Genomic DNA, 15255 nt, shown 5'->3' with positions numbered 1-15255 from the left:
TATACCCCAGTACAAATCCCTTGTGAATAACAACCTTTATTCCTCTACTTTCTTTCTGTCCATAAGTAGAGTTGCTCCGTATGAGACTCTCTTGCTTCCCGCTTTCTCCTCCAATGAAACAAAACCAAACTTCAAACTCTCAGTACCCTCAGTTTGCTGAAGCAAATTAGACCTTCATAATATACCCTATTTCCAAAATCCAATATTCTTCATAACATCAAACCATCCATCATCTTCTCATCTCATCAGCTCAATTCTTTATAGGAGGGGAGAGTTGGTGATTAAAGGAGTTGAGTTTCTTTTATGGTTTTTTTCACTTTGATATATATAACTTCAGCACCACCTAAACCTTAGTAGCTAGGCTTCAAAGTCTTGAAATAATCTACCTTATACCCTCCAAACTCTCCACCATTTTTTTTTCTGGTTGTTCTTCATGGACTACTTGAAGGAACTAGAAGGAAAAAGTGTCCATGATTGTTATCACCAGCACCAGATAAAGATGAGTAAAATGGCAAGCCCTATATTTGTTCCTGGACCAGTTATAGTGGGAGCTGGTCCCTCAGGGCTAGCTGCAGCAGCTTGCCTTAAACAGAAAGGCATTCCAAGCCTAGTCCTTGAAAGAGCTCAATGCTTAGCTTCAATGTGGCAGTTCAAGACTTATGACCGCCTCAGGCTTCATCTCCCAAAGCAATTCTGCCAGCTCCCTCTCATGCCATTCCCCAAAAACTTGCCTTCTTATCCCACAAAACAGCAATTCTTGGCCTACCTTAAGGCCTATGCTGACCACTTTGACATAAAACCTGTCTTCAGCCAGACTGTGGTCAGTGCTGAATTTGATCATGTGTGTCATCATTGGAGGGTCAAGACTCAAGGAGTACTCAAGAAAGAGGACACAGCAGAATATGTTTGCCAATGGCTTATAGTTGCTACTGGAGAGTGCGCTGAGGAAGTAGTGCCTCAAATTGAAGGGATGGGAGAGTTTGAAGGGCAGATTGTACACACTTGCAAGTATAAGAGTGGAAACAAGTTTTGTGGGAAGAATGTTTTGGTGGTTGGTTGTGGGAATTCAGGCATGGAGGTTTGTTTGGATCTCTGCAACCACAATGCTCGCCCTTCCCTAGTGGTTCGAGATACGGTGAGTTCACTTCTGAAAAAATAATTGCTTTAATTTTTTTTGGTAAACTAAACATGCACTTAAACAACTCATTATATGAAACATGCTAAAGATCTTCCACCATTCTTAACTAGATATTAATAGTAATTAATATAATTGAAATGTTTATACACATAAAAAGTATAGTGAGTTTTCTGTACTGAAATAGAGAAATTTTATGCTGCACTCCAAAATTTAAGAGTTTTGGTACTGTTATTGAGAAATTCTCTTTCTCTCTTCCTTTCTCTTTCTTGATGCACTCAAACTCATTTAACTATTGGTTTAGTACCAACACCCTTACATTTTATTAAGGGTATCAAAGCCCAACTCTAAAGAAAAAAAATCTTAGTTTGAGATGAAATATAGAAAAATATATAGAAATAATAATGTAAATATGTTCCTGTCTAAATCGTCATAGTGCTCTGATAGTCAATTCTGATAGACCAATTGATCTAAGGCCCATGTTTTTTTGACAAAGCTGGAAACTGGAGAGTGAACACAGCCTGCTAACATACTATACTATATTTTGCAATAACTAGCACTCTCAAAAGAGTTTGTGTCATTGTTCTCTCTCACTTCATTCATTGTAACTCGTTTGCATGCGCAACAAGGTCAGCATCCCAAAACCTTAGAATAATATGTCCTTTGAGTTCGAGATCAATCTTTTTTGTCTGCACACAACCACTGTGTGTCAGTATTCACAGACACAACACTGGAAGCATGAAAAGATTATTGTCATTAGTCTCCACCCTGGTGTCTACAATTTCCTAAAAAGTTTCTTAAGCTATCACCTTTCCACCCCACTTTTTAATTTTTAATGTGATATTGAGATCTTTTCTTTTTCTCTTCATTTTGCAGGTGCATATCTTGCCACAACAGATGCTAGGGAAATCAACTTTTGGTTTATCCATGTTCTTGCTCAAGTGGTTCCCTATACGTTTTGTGGATCAATTTTTGCTTCTAATGTCACATCTCATGCTTGGAGACACAGATCAATTTGGACTTCGCCGTCCAAAACTTGGTCCTCTAGAGCTCAAGAACTTGTACGGAAAGACACCAGTTTTGGATGTTGGGACACTCACTCAGATCAAAAATGGAAAAATTAAGGTAACACACATAATAACATTACTCTTGTATGTGCCAATCAAATCCAAAAGAGCTCTCATCATAGCTATCTAGCTTGTTTTCTTGTCTTAATCAACTAAAATTGCTTTTTCCTCTAAGGCAAAGGTTTCAAAGAAAAAAAAAAAGACATTTTTTGTTTCATTGTTTCCAACATTAGACCTTGTCCAATTATGTGTATAGGTTTGCCGGGGAATTAAACGACTAGCACGCAATGCGGTGGAGTTTGTTGATGGAAAAGTAGAGAACTTTGATGCCATCATTCTAGCAACTGGTTACAAAAGCAATGTACCCTCTTGGTTAAAGGTGCTTCCTTTAATTCTTTGTTGCTAACTTAATTTGGTATTGTTTTGGTATTTTGTCTAATAAAAGTAAATTTTCATTTAATTAATTGAGTAAATAGTCCACAATAAAAATATTTTCACTATTAACTAATTATAAATTTATTACTTTTACAGTAATTATTTAAAAATTTATATCACAATAATTTCTTATCAATTGACCATCCAAAATTTTTATACTAACAATATATAAAAATTAAACTCCAATTAATTTACTTAGAATTTCTAAAATATCATTTATTTTTTAGAATTGTGTTTAATAATTTTTTTTAGAGGAGAGATTCCAGCAAAAGCTGGACAACACTGGCTTGTTTACTCTCATCATTGATGGTATTAATAATGGAATATATGTTATAATTGGCATATTGATTGGGCTAGAAATTTACTATGAGCAGGGCAGTGACATGTTTAGTGAGAAAGATGGGTTTCCCCGGAAGCCATTCCCAAATGGATGGAAAGGTGAAAATGGACTCTATGCGGTGGGTTTCACCAAACGTGGCCTGCTTGGTGCATCTATTGATGCAAAGAGGATTGCTGAAGATATTGAACATAGCTGGAAAGCTGAGGCCACGCATGTTTTGGAGTTCCCTTGTCCACTTGCGTGATGTGGGAAAGATATATGCAAATGTTTTAGGATTAGAAAAAAAAAAGGTATGGCCAAGCCTCTTGGTGGTGCCTTTTATTTGACACAATGCTTTGTACCAAACAATTTCTCTCCCATTTCGGTGCAGCAGCCTCAAAAGGGAAAAAGGAGTTTGAGAAAGAAAAGGAAAAACAAAAAAAAAACAAAAATGAGAGGGCATATATATGTGTGTATAGAATGTGTGATTCCTATAAATCCATTTTCACCAGACTGGGAGATTGGGTTGGCGACCAATTTGATATGTATTTTTAGTTTGGTTGGGTTGAAATTAACTGAATATTGTCATGTTACACATTTGTATATTTTGTACATTGCCTTATCTACCTAGTTAGCTAGTTGATTTTTTTGAGAAAAGGGGCTGTTGTTATAGTTTTTGAGCCAATAGAAATTATGTAATGTATCCATCGATTTGTCCTTGTTCTAATTATTTATGAGAGAATTGCAAGCTTTGCTATATGTATGCATTGTATATATCTAGCTAGTAATTAATTAGCTGGGAGCACAGGACCATAAAAAATCTTAATCTGATGGAGAACATTGGAAAAAGGCATTCAAAAAAGAGAAAAATCCAATAGCATCAAAAGAAAAGTCCATTAAACTATGGAAAGGTCCCAATTCCCATGAAGATGAAAGTGGCCCTTTGATTATCTATACGACTTATGCAGGTTACTTTTTTCACAATATTTTACTTGTAAAATAAATTACTTTAATCGTTATCTTCATTGCCAGGCCTTTTCCATCGTTATCAGGAAAACGGACCACATTTTGCTGTTAAAAGTCCACAGAATGTCTTCCACGGTTTAGTTTTGATTGATCTCTGCCAATGCCAACACGTCGATCTATTAATAATAAATGAATGGCAAGCTAATATGGTTGAAAATTAAATCCAGTGGACATGTATACTGTGTGCATAAACTTTCAATTCAAAGATAAAAGAAAATATAATTCAAGGGACACTTGGAATTAATTTTTTAGTGATAATTTGGACCCCATTCTTAGTGAACATAAGTATTTTTTTTAGTTAAATGTTTATGGATCTTGTTACTTTTAAGATTCTCACTTGATTAATGCATGCCTAGCTAATTAATATGAAACTTCGATCACCAAATTTTTTTTGTGAAACTTCATCACTCACACCCTTTTCTAAATAATTTGTACTTTTTAAGTTGATGAATATGTAGATATTCATGCGAATACTAAGAAAAATATATACTGTGGACCTTTCAATAAATATAGGGGCAAAATTATATATTATTCAAATTAATAAAAATATAGTTCTTAAATTTATACTTAACAAGATCATTTTTAAAATGATTTTTTATTCGGTTTTTTAAAATGACTGTTTCTTTTATATTTTAATGTACATTTATTTTTTTTATACACTATATATCAATATAATTTTTCTTACAGAAATTATACATACTAGATGATAATTTTTAAAGTAATTATTGCAAAAAAAAAATCATTTATGATTGAATGATAACATAATGTTTTTACCCTGTTAATGCATTTTGATTAAAAAAAATACTTTAAGCTTCATTTTATGAAAAATGAAGATACACACATATAGGATAAATTCCACTTTACTTCCTTATCTGCACGTTGCCAACCTACGCCTCTATACTTTGTTTTTTTAAATCACTAAACTCCTTCATCCCTTATTGCTTGATTTACTCGTGGGTTTAGGCACATTAACCAAAAAAAATTTGGTGTTGTTATTAACCACAATTTAAACCATTGTTAGAACATTTTTCACTTTCATCTATAAACTTTAGAGAGTGTAGTGATTAAAAGAAATTACACACATATGCTGTGTGAGAGAGAAAAATTAAGTTACATTAGTGTTGTTAGACTTAAGATTCATTTAATAACTTATATAATATTTTTTTTGAAGAAATGTAATATATTTCTTATTGAATCAACTATTGAGTTTTAAACAATTATTAGCTTACTTGACTATGTCAATTTTTATAATAATAATAATTATTATTATTATTTGTTAGGTCTTTGACAGGAAATCCTTATAGAAAAATTTATAAGATTAATTCTCTAATCGGGGTGGTAAGTAGTTAGGCAAAGCCCTCCTCAGGCTACAAAATTTAAGATTCAAATCTCTAAACCATCTTTTTTTTTTTTGCTGAATAAATCTTAAAACTATCTGTGGTCGTGAGCTTGACTATCTTCTTATTGCGATCGATCATGTACTTTTGACTATTCCTTATTATTAAAAGTTTTTTTTTTTAAATATAACACAGACAGACATATAATGCAAGTAACGTACACTAGTTATACATAGTATAGAGGACTTAATTAATTTATTGTTTAGACAAAACCCCTTGCTAGCTGGTACAAAAATATTTCTAGAAAAGAGATAAACCGCAAATGATTTAGATTTTAATTGAAAATGACAAATTTAGCTATATATAAAGGAGAAAGTTAGTTACGGTATTAAGATAAAGATATGTTGGTGTGTTTTATTCCGACCGAGTAAGAGTGTTGGTAAGCTTATTATACACAGAATCTTAAGCCTTTGAAAGAAGACGAATACTCATAAGCAGTGAGTAAGTTCCAACCTTAGCTTGCAGCCTGCACTGCACACAAACATTGCAGACTATCAGCATCAAGGGTTCCCTTTTCCAGTGGTACAATCCAAAACAGGACCACCAAAAGTGTTCCCTACTAATTATTGCCTGCCCCATGAATTTTTCTTAATTCCATCCTTAACAACCCCTTAATTCTTTCCCATCTTTATCTTCTTTTGTCCCTTAACCTATCATATATCCCATATTATTGATTTCTTATTCATCATAATCAAAATAAAAATATTATGTTCATATAATATCAAAGCAAGAAAAGAGCCAACATATGAGCAATGATTCCTCAAGATAATGCATCCATCTCGTCTCTTTTTGGATTTGAGCACGTTTCCTCTCCCCCACTAACATCTTTCTTTTGGTTTTTATAGATTGGCCCTACTAGCATTTTAGTAGGATATATTGTTTGATCATAGCAGGGTTATATGTTGAGAGACTTTAATATATTTATTCACGGTCTTTGTTTACTATATATTTGGGTAATAATTTTATTTATAAATAAAAATAATTTTTTTACATAAAATAATTGATTTTAGGCTTTGGGATATGACCTATAATCCTATATATTTATCATATCATCACTTTTTTTAAGAAAAAAAATATTAATTAAAAATATAAAGAATACTTTATCCGATATGTAGATTTGTACTGAAAAACATATATATGTAAGTAACTGCCTAACTAATTCGTTGCCCAGATTCAAGCATATAAATAAGCACCTGGGTATATGAACTCAACTCTAATCTTATTCTCATTCCACTCTTTTCTCTCAAACACTAACTTAGGCATCATAATGCTTGCAGGTGCACCCCAACATCTTGTTCCACAATTAGATATCAAGGTCTGACCAAGATCTTCGTCATAGAACTGTATATCTGCCATTTCCAACAAGCAGATTCCTTAATTTTTTTATTTTAGTATAATAATATTTAGCATATATATTTATTTTGATATTAATTAAGTCGGATTAAGATTTTTCAAGAATAAATATATCTAACTTTTAGTATCTTCATGTCGTTCGGAAATTTATAATTCAAACTAAATTATTTTTTGTTTTTTTATCAGTAAAATAACATATATTAAAAGGGGTATAAGGTTCATACTGCCTATAAGACTTTCGTGCAAAGTATAAGGTTCATAGACCCTTCGTAAAAGGAAAAAAGAAAACCCTTTCAACTTGATATTATCTAAAAACCAAAACCTAAATTTTATAAGGTTCATAACATATTCCACATTTGCAATATTGCGTTTAAAAATAATGTTATTTCTATGCAACCATATAGATCAAATGAAAGCAAATCACACAACCGCCACTAAGACCTTATAAATCTTTCCCTGTTAGACCATAGCGCAACTAAATTGCTTTTTGTGAATGATATATATGATTCCTTACTAGAAAAAGATATATCCAAATTTTTTTATTTCTCTAGGCTTGACTGCATATATATAGGGGCATTAAAGTGACAACCAACTTCAAACTAATGCAGTGAAATTTCTTATGTTCAAAGAAAAGGATAGCGAATTTGATTATGTAGTGTCTTACTCTATCTATTCCAAGAACTGTGATAGTGATAATGTTAATGTAGTGATAGTAATGAAGGTAGGGTGGGACGGCGATGGCATAAGGACTAAAGATTGAGACAAACATTACACTCACAACTTGAGATGATTATGTGTATGCGCTTTTAGGTCAAAAACACTTTTCAGATTGAAGCTGAAAATTCATACTTTCATTGAAACAAGCATACAAAACGCATTTTAGTGTATTTAGTTTAATGTTACATAACGAAATCAATGACTTTGATTTCAAACTTTCAAAAGTACTTTTCATATATGATCAAATTTTGTTTAAAGACTTCGTTTTTTTTTTTTTTTTGCTACAGAAAATATGAATATGTATTAATATAGTGATACAAGAAATACCCATAACAGTAACATAAAGGTTGCAGGATCACAAAACAAAAGCAAAGCCCCCTGTAGGTAGCTGGTTTAAAGACTTCGTGTAAAGTTTATATAATGTACATCCTATCAGCTTATTCCAACCATGTCAGTAACTTATTTATTCTTTTAGCATGGAATGATATATAGCTAGAAATTTATATAATCTTATTGAAGGTAATCATGCATTTCGTTGTCAAAGTACAAACAATGCAAGCTGTGTTACAATACTTAAACAACAACATATTTAATCAAAACAATCACATTCTTATAAAGTATACCAAAAAAAAAAAGAAAACGTGAAGCCCAAATATCATATGACATGATCAATAGAATACTACACATTAAAATTATAAGATATGAATTTATTATAGTACATTATAAAATTTATAAATATTAAATTAAGAGAGAAAGAAATCATGTTTTAAAAAAATGAGAATAAAAAATAAAATACTATAACTATCTGATTATTGTGATATTTTATTCAAATAAAAATTTGAAAAATAGAAGTTGCTATAAAATATAACTAAGAGTAGTTAAAGTGTTTACCATACATTTTTGTTTGATATAGATATGACATGACAAGTATCAACGTTTTTTTCTTATCACATCCCACCCTCTAATTATTTTCAGGGTTAGGAATATTGTAGTGATCAAGTCTAAGTCTAGACAACTATTTCATTATTATTAGCTGGTACATGCATGAGCCCAAACTGTCAACCAGAGATGACATTAAGGGTCGAAGGACTTACATATATATGGTCCAAATCGCACGTGACGCCATAGAAAATTAACCCCTACTCAGCTTTCATATTGTACTGTGCAGGTATACAGGATGCTGGTGCACATGCTCTTCAATCTATACCATACATTTTGTATTTGTTTATTTACTGCCTTTAATAAACGTGGTCCAAAAGAGATTTATTGTAATAACCATATGATTGATCAGTGTTATATATCTTTCTCTAGGACCATTTGCCATTAGTTTTGACGAAGGAATGCATGACCACTGACGATGACTTTAATTTGCGTCTTTACACTAGGATCGTTACTATTTTGCCCAACTATGTATGGAGGAAAAGAAACGCACGTAGAACTATAAGATAGCTCATCTTCAAAACCATGTCTTGCAAATATGTCAGACATAGCTTTTGCTTATGATCTTAATTATTAAGTTACAACCTACAAGTCCAAGTTTGGTAGACATAAGACCCACACAGTGTAAATACTCATTGAGGCTTCTTTTTTTTCTTATCATATTATGTCACTTACTATATCTATATGTCTCTTTTATCTAGCTACTTCTACTTCTACTTCCGAGTGTCTAAGGTTGTTTCATCTTTCACGCCCATACTAGAAGGCAATTCAAAAAAGAAACAAAAGAAAAATAAATGTAGTTTAATTAATAGGTGATATGATATAATAATAAGAAAAAAAATAAGAAGTATCAAATAAATGTTTATATTGTATGTGTTATATATGGAAGCTTCAACTTAAGTTGGTATTGCTTAAGCAAAACAATATTACCTTGAAGACAACTGTTATGAAAATAACATTTGTTTTTCAATTAATAAATTAACATTGCTTAACCAAAAGCAATATCAACTCAAGAACAATTATTATGGAGAGTACATTAACTTGCTCTATTTTATCTCACGTCATAACACTCAAATAACTTTGACAATCAAGAACTGCCTTAAGAACATCTATCTTGCCCACTAAAAAATGGAATATTTTAGGAATAATGATGATTGTGTAAGAATATTTATAGATTAACATTAATCAATTATTTAGAATGATTTAGAATTATTAAATTATTAATTTAATTATAATTAGCAATTGATAATTGATACAATTAATTAGGAATCGTGGATTGGATTAAATTAATTGAAGAGAAAAATAATCTAATTCAATCACTTCATTTCCTATTCCTTGAGCATCCAATTAGTTTAATTTTAAAATCAAATCTAATTTATTTCAATTTAAACTAAACTGGTTTCAATTTTTCAAAAGAGTACTAATATTAACATAAAATATAAGATACTAAATTAGTCTACTAGTAAACACTGCACCTCGTATATATTTTTTGAAAGGCCACTACACCTCATATATAACTCACAGCATAGTTCAAAATATAAATTCAAATTGTAATTTGAAGATAATTTTACAAACTTTAAAAGAATAAATATACAAAAGATAACAAATTCTTAATTAGTTCATACAAATTCTCGATGAATACATAGCCGTGCATGTAGCCAATTAATTATTGAACAATCTTGAATACACAACATAATTCTCAAATCGATTTTGGATTGGGTCAATTTTTAACTTTAGAAACCAAAATTCAATTCAATCCGATGAAAACAATTGTGTTTTTTTTTAGTCTTTGGTTTGTTCAGTTACCGATTTTCCAGTTCGGTTATTACGATCTACATTGAATTGTAAATTTGCAAATCTAAATTAAAATCATACTTCTTAGAAATTACTAAAAAAAATAGACATATAAATTATTTTTTACCATTTACATATAGCAATACTATTATCAATCTCATTCTTTTCTTGAAATCATTAGTAAGGAGAGCAATTTTCATTTTGGTTCATCAAGCAACTATTTTTCTTAGTTTCTATATTAATATACATACTTATATTGAATTTCCGTAATATACTTTAAAGGCTTATATATTTTACGGATACATACGTATTACCAAAATATTCAAGGATATATATATCGGATACGTGAAACAAATTAAATTATTCATGCTTCATGGATACAAATACGTAAAGAAAATTAACATATCAGTGTTGGGTAGTCATAATCAAAATTCACCAGACATAATTAAAAGTGTAGAAACCCTAATTAATACAAAGTGAAAACCTGGTGTACATAAACTAAGAATGAGAAGCTTTGGGACGTAATCTAACTTTCATGGACGTGACATGACAAACAACGATATTGCATCATTTGGGATAGAGGTTTGGCGGGCTAAGTAACTATAAGTAAACCCTAAAACAAGGGTTGTCCGGGATCTAGGAGATTAATTGTTTCTGTATTCTTTGATAACCATAAGAACAAAATTATGGGGGACTTAATAATGGTCCTTTACAAATTACGAGATATTTGCCGAATCTATGCACACAAAAGAAATGGCCACCAGCACGATGGTTGCGAAGGTTGGCATGGAAACGGATCTTGGCTAATGGCTGTGTTGCAACTTTATTACGTGTAGATGAAAGGGGCAAGACATGCAGGCGGGTGAGCGTGTGAGTGTGAGCATGACCAGTCGTCAGAAGCATTAGTTAGAGATGGAAAAAGAAGGAAGGAAGAAAAACAGAAGAGGGATATACACGTATATGGAACCAAAGATTCTTGGGTTGTGTACACACTAGCTCTCTGTGTGTGTCACGTCGTTTACCTAGGTTACCATTATCTTCCACTATGGAAAATTAGCATAAAAAGTACTACTTAGTGTAAGTGATTTGATATTTAAATTTTTTTAATTAATGTTTGAGGTTTGATTTTTAGTTTGGATATAAAGTTACAAGTTAAGGTAATCTTTTATTCCAAAATAGATCAATTGGGTAGGAGAAAATTAGTTAGTTGCTAAATAAAAAACTTTAAATACTCTTGTTAAACCCAAAAAAAAAAATTGAACTGAAAAATAAATTTAACGTGTCATTATACTAAATACAAAGTGTGGATATATGGTTAATTAGTGAAAGGTAATGATACTGTACAAGGTTTTAAGAAATAATTATTATTATCGTATATATTTACTATCTCTTTTCACAAAAAAAAAAAGTATTTATAATTTTTTCCTTCTTTTAATTTTACTGTTTATCTCTCTTTCTTTTGTTCATATACTAAAAAATTGAGTGTTCATCCATCTTCATTCTTTCAAAAAATATCTGTGACTGTCGTTATAATTATAATGTCGATTTTTTTTAGCTTTCTGTTACCACAATTGTGGCTACATTACTTGTATTTGTTCATATTTTTTCACAATATTAAAGCTCAGGACAAAATTATAATTGGGATTTGACCGTAATTTAAAACTTTGATAGTACATATATGATATAATAAAGTTAATGCACATTATGAACATAAAACTCTTTAAAAACCAAATATTCTTTTTATCATGTTAGACATTCTTTTAATATATATATATATATATAGATACATAAATATCTCGTTATTTTTAAATATTTCTTTTAATATCTCTTTTTTCTCTTCATATCTTTTTTCTTATGACATTATTGTAAATCTTATTGTATTTATATTTTTTTTTCTTCTTACTAGATGTCAAATAAATGTTGGATGTTTATTCAACATTTTTGTTCACATATATGTCTTTATTTCTCGTTACATCTTTTGTATTATGCATCTTACGTTTAACATTTTCCTTTTTCAAATTGAGAGAGAGAAAGAGAGTCCTGAGAAAAGAATTTGTAGATGGGTACTGCTCATCTTTGTACACTTAATAGGGGCTTTCCTCTTGAAGCAGCCAGCCATGGACCACGCCACTTGCGACTTGTCTTGTACATCATTTTACACCATTCCTCACTCCACATGTTCTGGGGATTCCAAACCAAACATGTTGCATTCAATTTCCACTTTCGTGAAATCTCATTATCTTTAACTCCTCCACCTCCAGGAATGAATTTATATTTATATATATATAAGATCAATTTGTTATTTGTCAATGGTCATAATATATATATATATATATATATATATATATATATATATATATATATATATATAAAATAACGCTAAAAGGACGTAAAAAAAAAGAGAGAGGAAGGAACTATGTAACAAGACAAAATAAAAACAAACTTGCTCCTGCAGAGTGCACTGACAAATCAAAGCATGCATATGCTCTAATAAACTATATGTCAAATCGTACAACTGATCCCGAGCAAGGGTTTTGTGATCGACGCGTCTTCTTCTACAAATGTCAACAAACGAGTTTCACTTTCAAACAACACGATAAAACATACACTTGTACACATTGATTAGATAGAAATTTAGTTTTCTATCTAGCTACTTTTAATTATTATAAGCTGTGGAACGGGATTCACTTTGATCACCGTAACTAGAAAATCTTGTTATACCATACAATGTGCATTGGAATTAACTAATTCTTAACTCAAATGATCTCGATCATCAGTTGATTTTGTCACGAAATCGTGACATGGTTGGCAATAACCAAATAAGTTCCTCTTACCCTTTATACATCTTTTTATATTTCTAGCTACATGTGAGGAATCCTTGATAATAATGAGGTAGTGATAGACTATATAGATGGACAATGTCTTAGTCAACAAGATTAATATTATGTATCTTTCACAAGTTTCATGAAGTAGTCTTTAAATTTCTCATCAAATTTTGATATTCTTTGAGTGCTTGGTGTACGATTAGTGGCAGCTAGCTAGGGGGAACTTTTCATTGGATGAAAAGGAAGTGACCATCTATCATGCAAGCTCCATTAATGCCTTTAAAGTTAGAGAGTAGTACTATGTGGTAGCAATGAGGTCAATTGGGCAATGATGGTGGTAATTTCTAATCTAACATACCTAGATGGTAGCTGGCTAGAACAATATATATTCCTTGAAAGTATAGCCCTAAATTGACTCCTAGCTCTTCCATTCCATTTTACAATAACATAGCCATTTGAGTGAGACAGTAGTGAAAGTCTAGCCTCCTCATTTCCCTACTGTTTTGGTTGAAGGGGGAGACTCCAACTCAGTAGGGGAGTCACTTTTGTTAGTGATATTGACCCCATATTCTTGGAATATCAATGGATACCTATGGAATCTTCCTTGTCTCAAGAACGAGGCCAGGTGCACATAAAGAACAATATATATCTCCTGAGAACACGATCATTGGCATGTGTCTGTCACTTGGATTCCTTTCAATTCCTTGATCTTAGTAGGTGGGAATATGATATGGGATCCACCATGCATGCTTAGTGGAAAACCTTTAATTTTGTACTTACTTTAGTAGTCATGCAATTCATCCTCAACTTCTTGGACGTTTCTTCCAATTATAGTGTGTGTTTGTGTGCATCTTTTACTTTCATTCACACAGCAATTAATTCCTCCATGTGACGCACAGTATCCAATTTCACATGCATTGCTTCCCACTATTTACGTTAAGAGCATATATAGCCCAAATTGAAAATAATGGCCTTTAATTAGCATATAAATAATCCATTCCCTTGCGTTAGTGTTGAGGCCTTTTATGAATCCAATAAGTGAAGATTGAGGTGTTACTAGGTACACAAACCATATTGCTTTTGCACCCGATATTAAAACAAAATTCCAAAAACACCCTTTAAGTGTTTTCTTATGGATTGTGGATTGATTAATCCATATGAGTTATACAGATTACGTAATCCGTATAATTCATATGGATTGGTTAATCCTTTATACGGATTAAATGTTATATAACTTCCTTTTAAGTAAATTTTTTTAATTAAAAGAAATATTAAATTTTTGAATTTTTATAAATTATAAATATGTTAATATGATTGTTGAAAAGGAAACAATAACTTTAAAAACAAAAATAAAATTAATATATTTACAATTACAAAAACAATTACTATTTAAAAACATAATTCAAAATAATATATTTACAATTAAAAAACAATTACTATTTAAAAACATAATTCAAAATAATATTTTTTATTTAAAAATTAAACAATAAATATTTATAAACAAAAAAATAATAATATAATTTAATAAAAAGTAAATATTTTAAAAAAATAAAATAATATTTTTATAAATAAAAAAATATTTATTATTAAAAAAATAAATAAAATTAATTTATTAATAAATTAAAAAAACATACGAATTAGCTAATCCATATGAGTTATATGGATTAACTAATTCGTGTAACTCATATGGATTACCTAATCCATGAGAGGGTTAGTTAATTTGTATAACTTAATTTGTATAACTCATACGGATTAAGTAATCCATATGTATTACACGAATTAACTAATCCGTATAACTCATACGGAGTAGATGATCTGTATGTATTATACGAATATCAAACGTAATCCTAAACTATGAAAAAAAAATCTTACTTTAACGACAAAAAAGCATGACGGTGGTGTAGACAGCCTGAACGAAGTCAATGAAGACTGACGACGGCGGCAGGGCGACAACATTAACGTAAAGATGGAGGATGAAGAAGCTGCATTACGGCGGAAGCATGTACGGAATGCGCGAAGGAGATGAGAGGGAGAAGACTTTTAAAATTTAAGTAAAAAATATTTTTGCCACTTCACTTAAATTTGTTGGGTGCACTTATAAGATTGGGATCAAAATGTTGTATTTATTGTGGGCTTAAAATTAGGTCTATAAGAACCCATTTCTAATACCATTGGATCGACCCATAGCCAAATTAAGACGCGATACACATTAGAATTGGCCCATCTGTATATTATATGCGGATGTTTT

The 15255-nt window shown here is 30.9% G+C and overlaps 1 protein-coding gene across 1 annotated transcript; it reads left to right on the top strand.

Annotated features, from left to right (window-relative positions):
- LOC100791507 (indole-3-pyruvate monooxygenase YUCCA2) lies at positions 1-3582 on the top strand. The gene is made up of 4 exons (XM_006583314.4): positions 1-1135; positions 2012-2260; positions 2459-2581; positions 3012-3582. The coding sequence occupies exons 1-4, from the start codon at positions 434-436 to the stop codon at positions 3219-3221; spliced, it is 1284 nt and encodes a 427-aa protein (XP_006583377.1). The 5' UTR covers positions 1-433; the 3' UTR covers positions 3222-3582.
- The last annotated feature ends 11673 nt before the right edge of the window (positions 3583-15255 follow it).

The sequence above is a fragment of the Glycine max genome, chromosome 7 (assembly GCF_000004515.6).
Source record: "Glycine max cultivar Williams 82 chromosome 7, Glycine_max_v4.0, whole genome shotgun sequence".
In the NCBI taxonomy this organism is placed as follows: domain Eukaryota; kingdom Viridiplantae; phylum Streptophyta; class Magnoliopsida; order Fabales; family Fabaceae; genus Glycine; species Glycine max.
This window is presented reverse-complemented; position numbering and strand designations above follow the sequence as displayed.

What these genes read in the sequence shown, in the direction of transcription:
- LOC100791507 (XM_006583314.4), top strand. Translation starts at nt 434, where the DNA reads ATGGACTACTTGAAGGAACTAGAAGGAAAAAGTGTCCATGATTGTTAT. An exon ending in CCCTAGTGGTTCGAGATACG is followed by an intron (nt 1,136 to 2,011) that starts GTGAGTTCACTT and finishes TTCATTTTGCAG; the next exon opens with GTGCATATCTTGCCACAACA. An exon ending in ATGTACCCTCTTGGTTAAAG is followed by an intron (nt 2,582 to 3,011) that starts GTGCTTCCTTTA and finishes TACTATGAGCAG; the next exon opens with GGCAGTGACATGTTTAGTGA.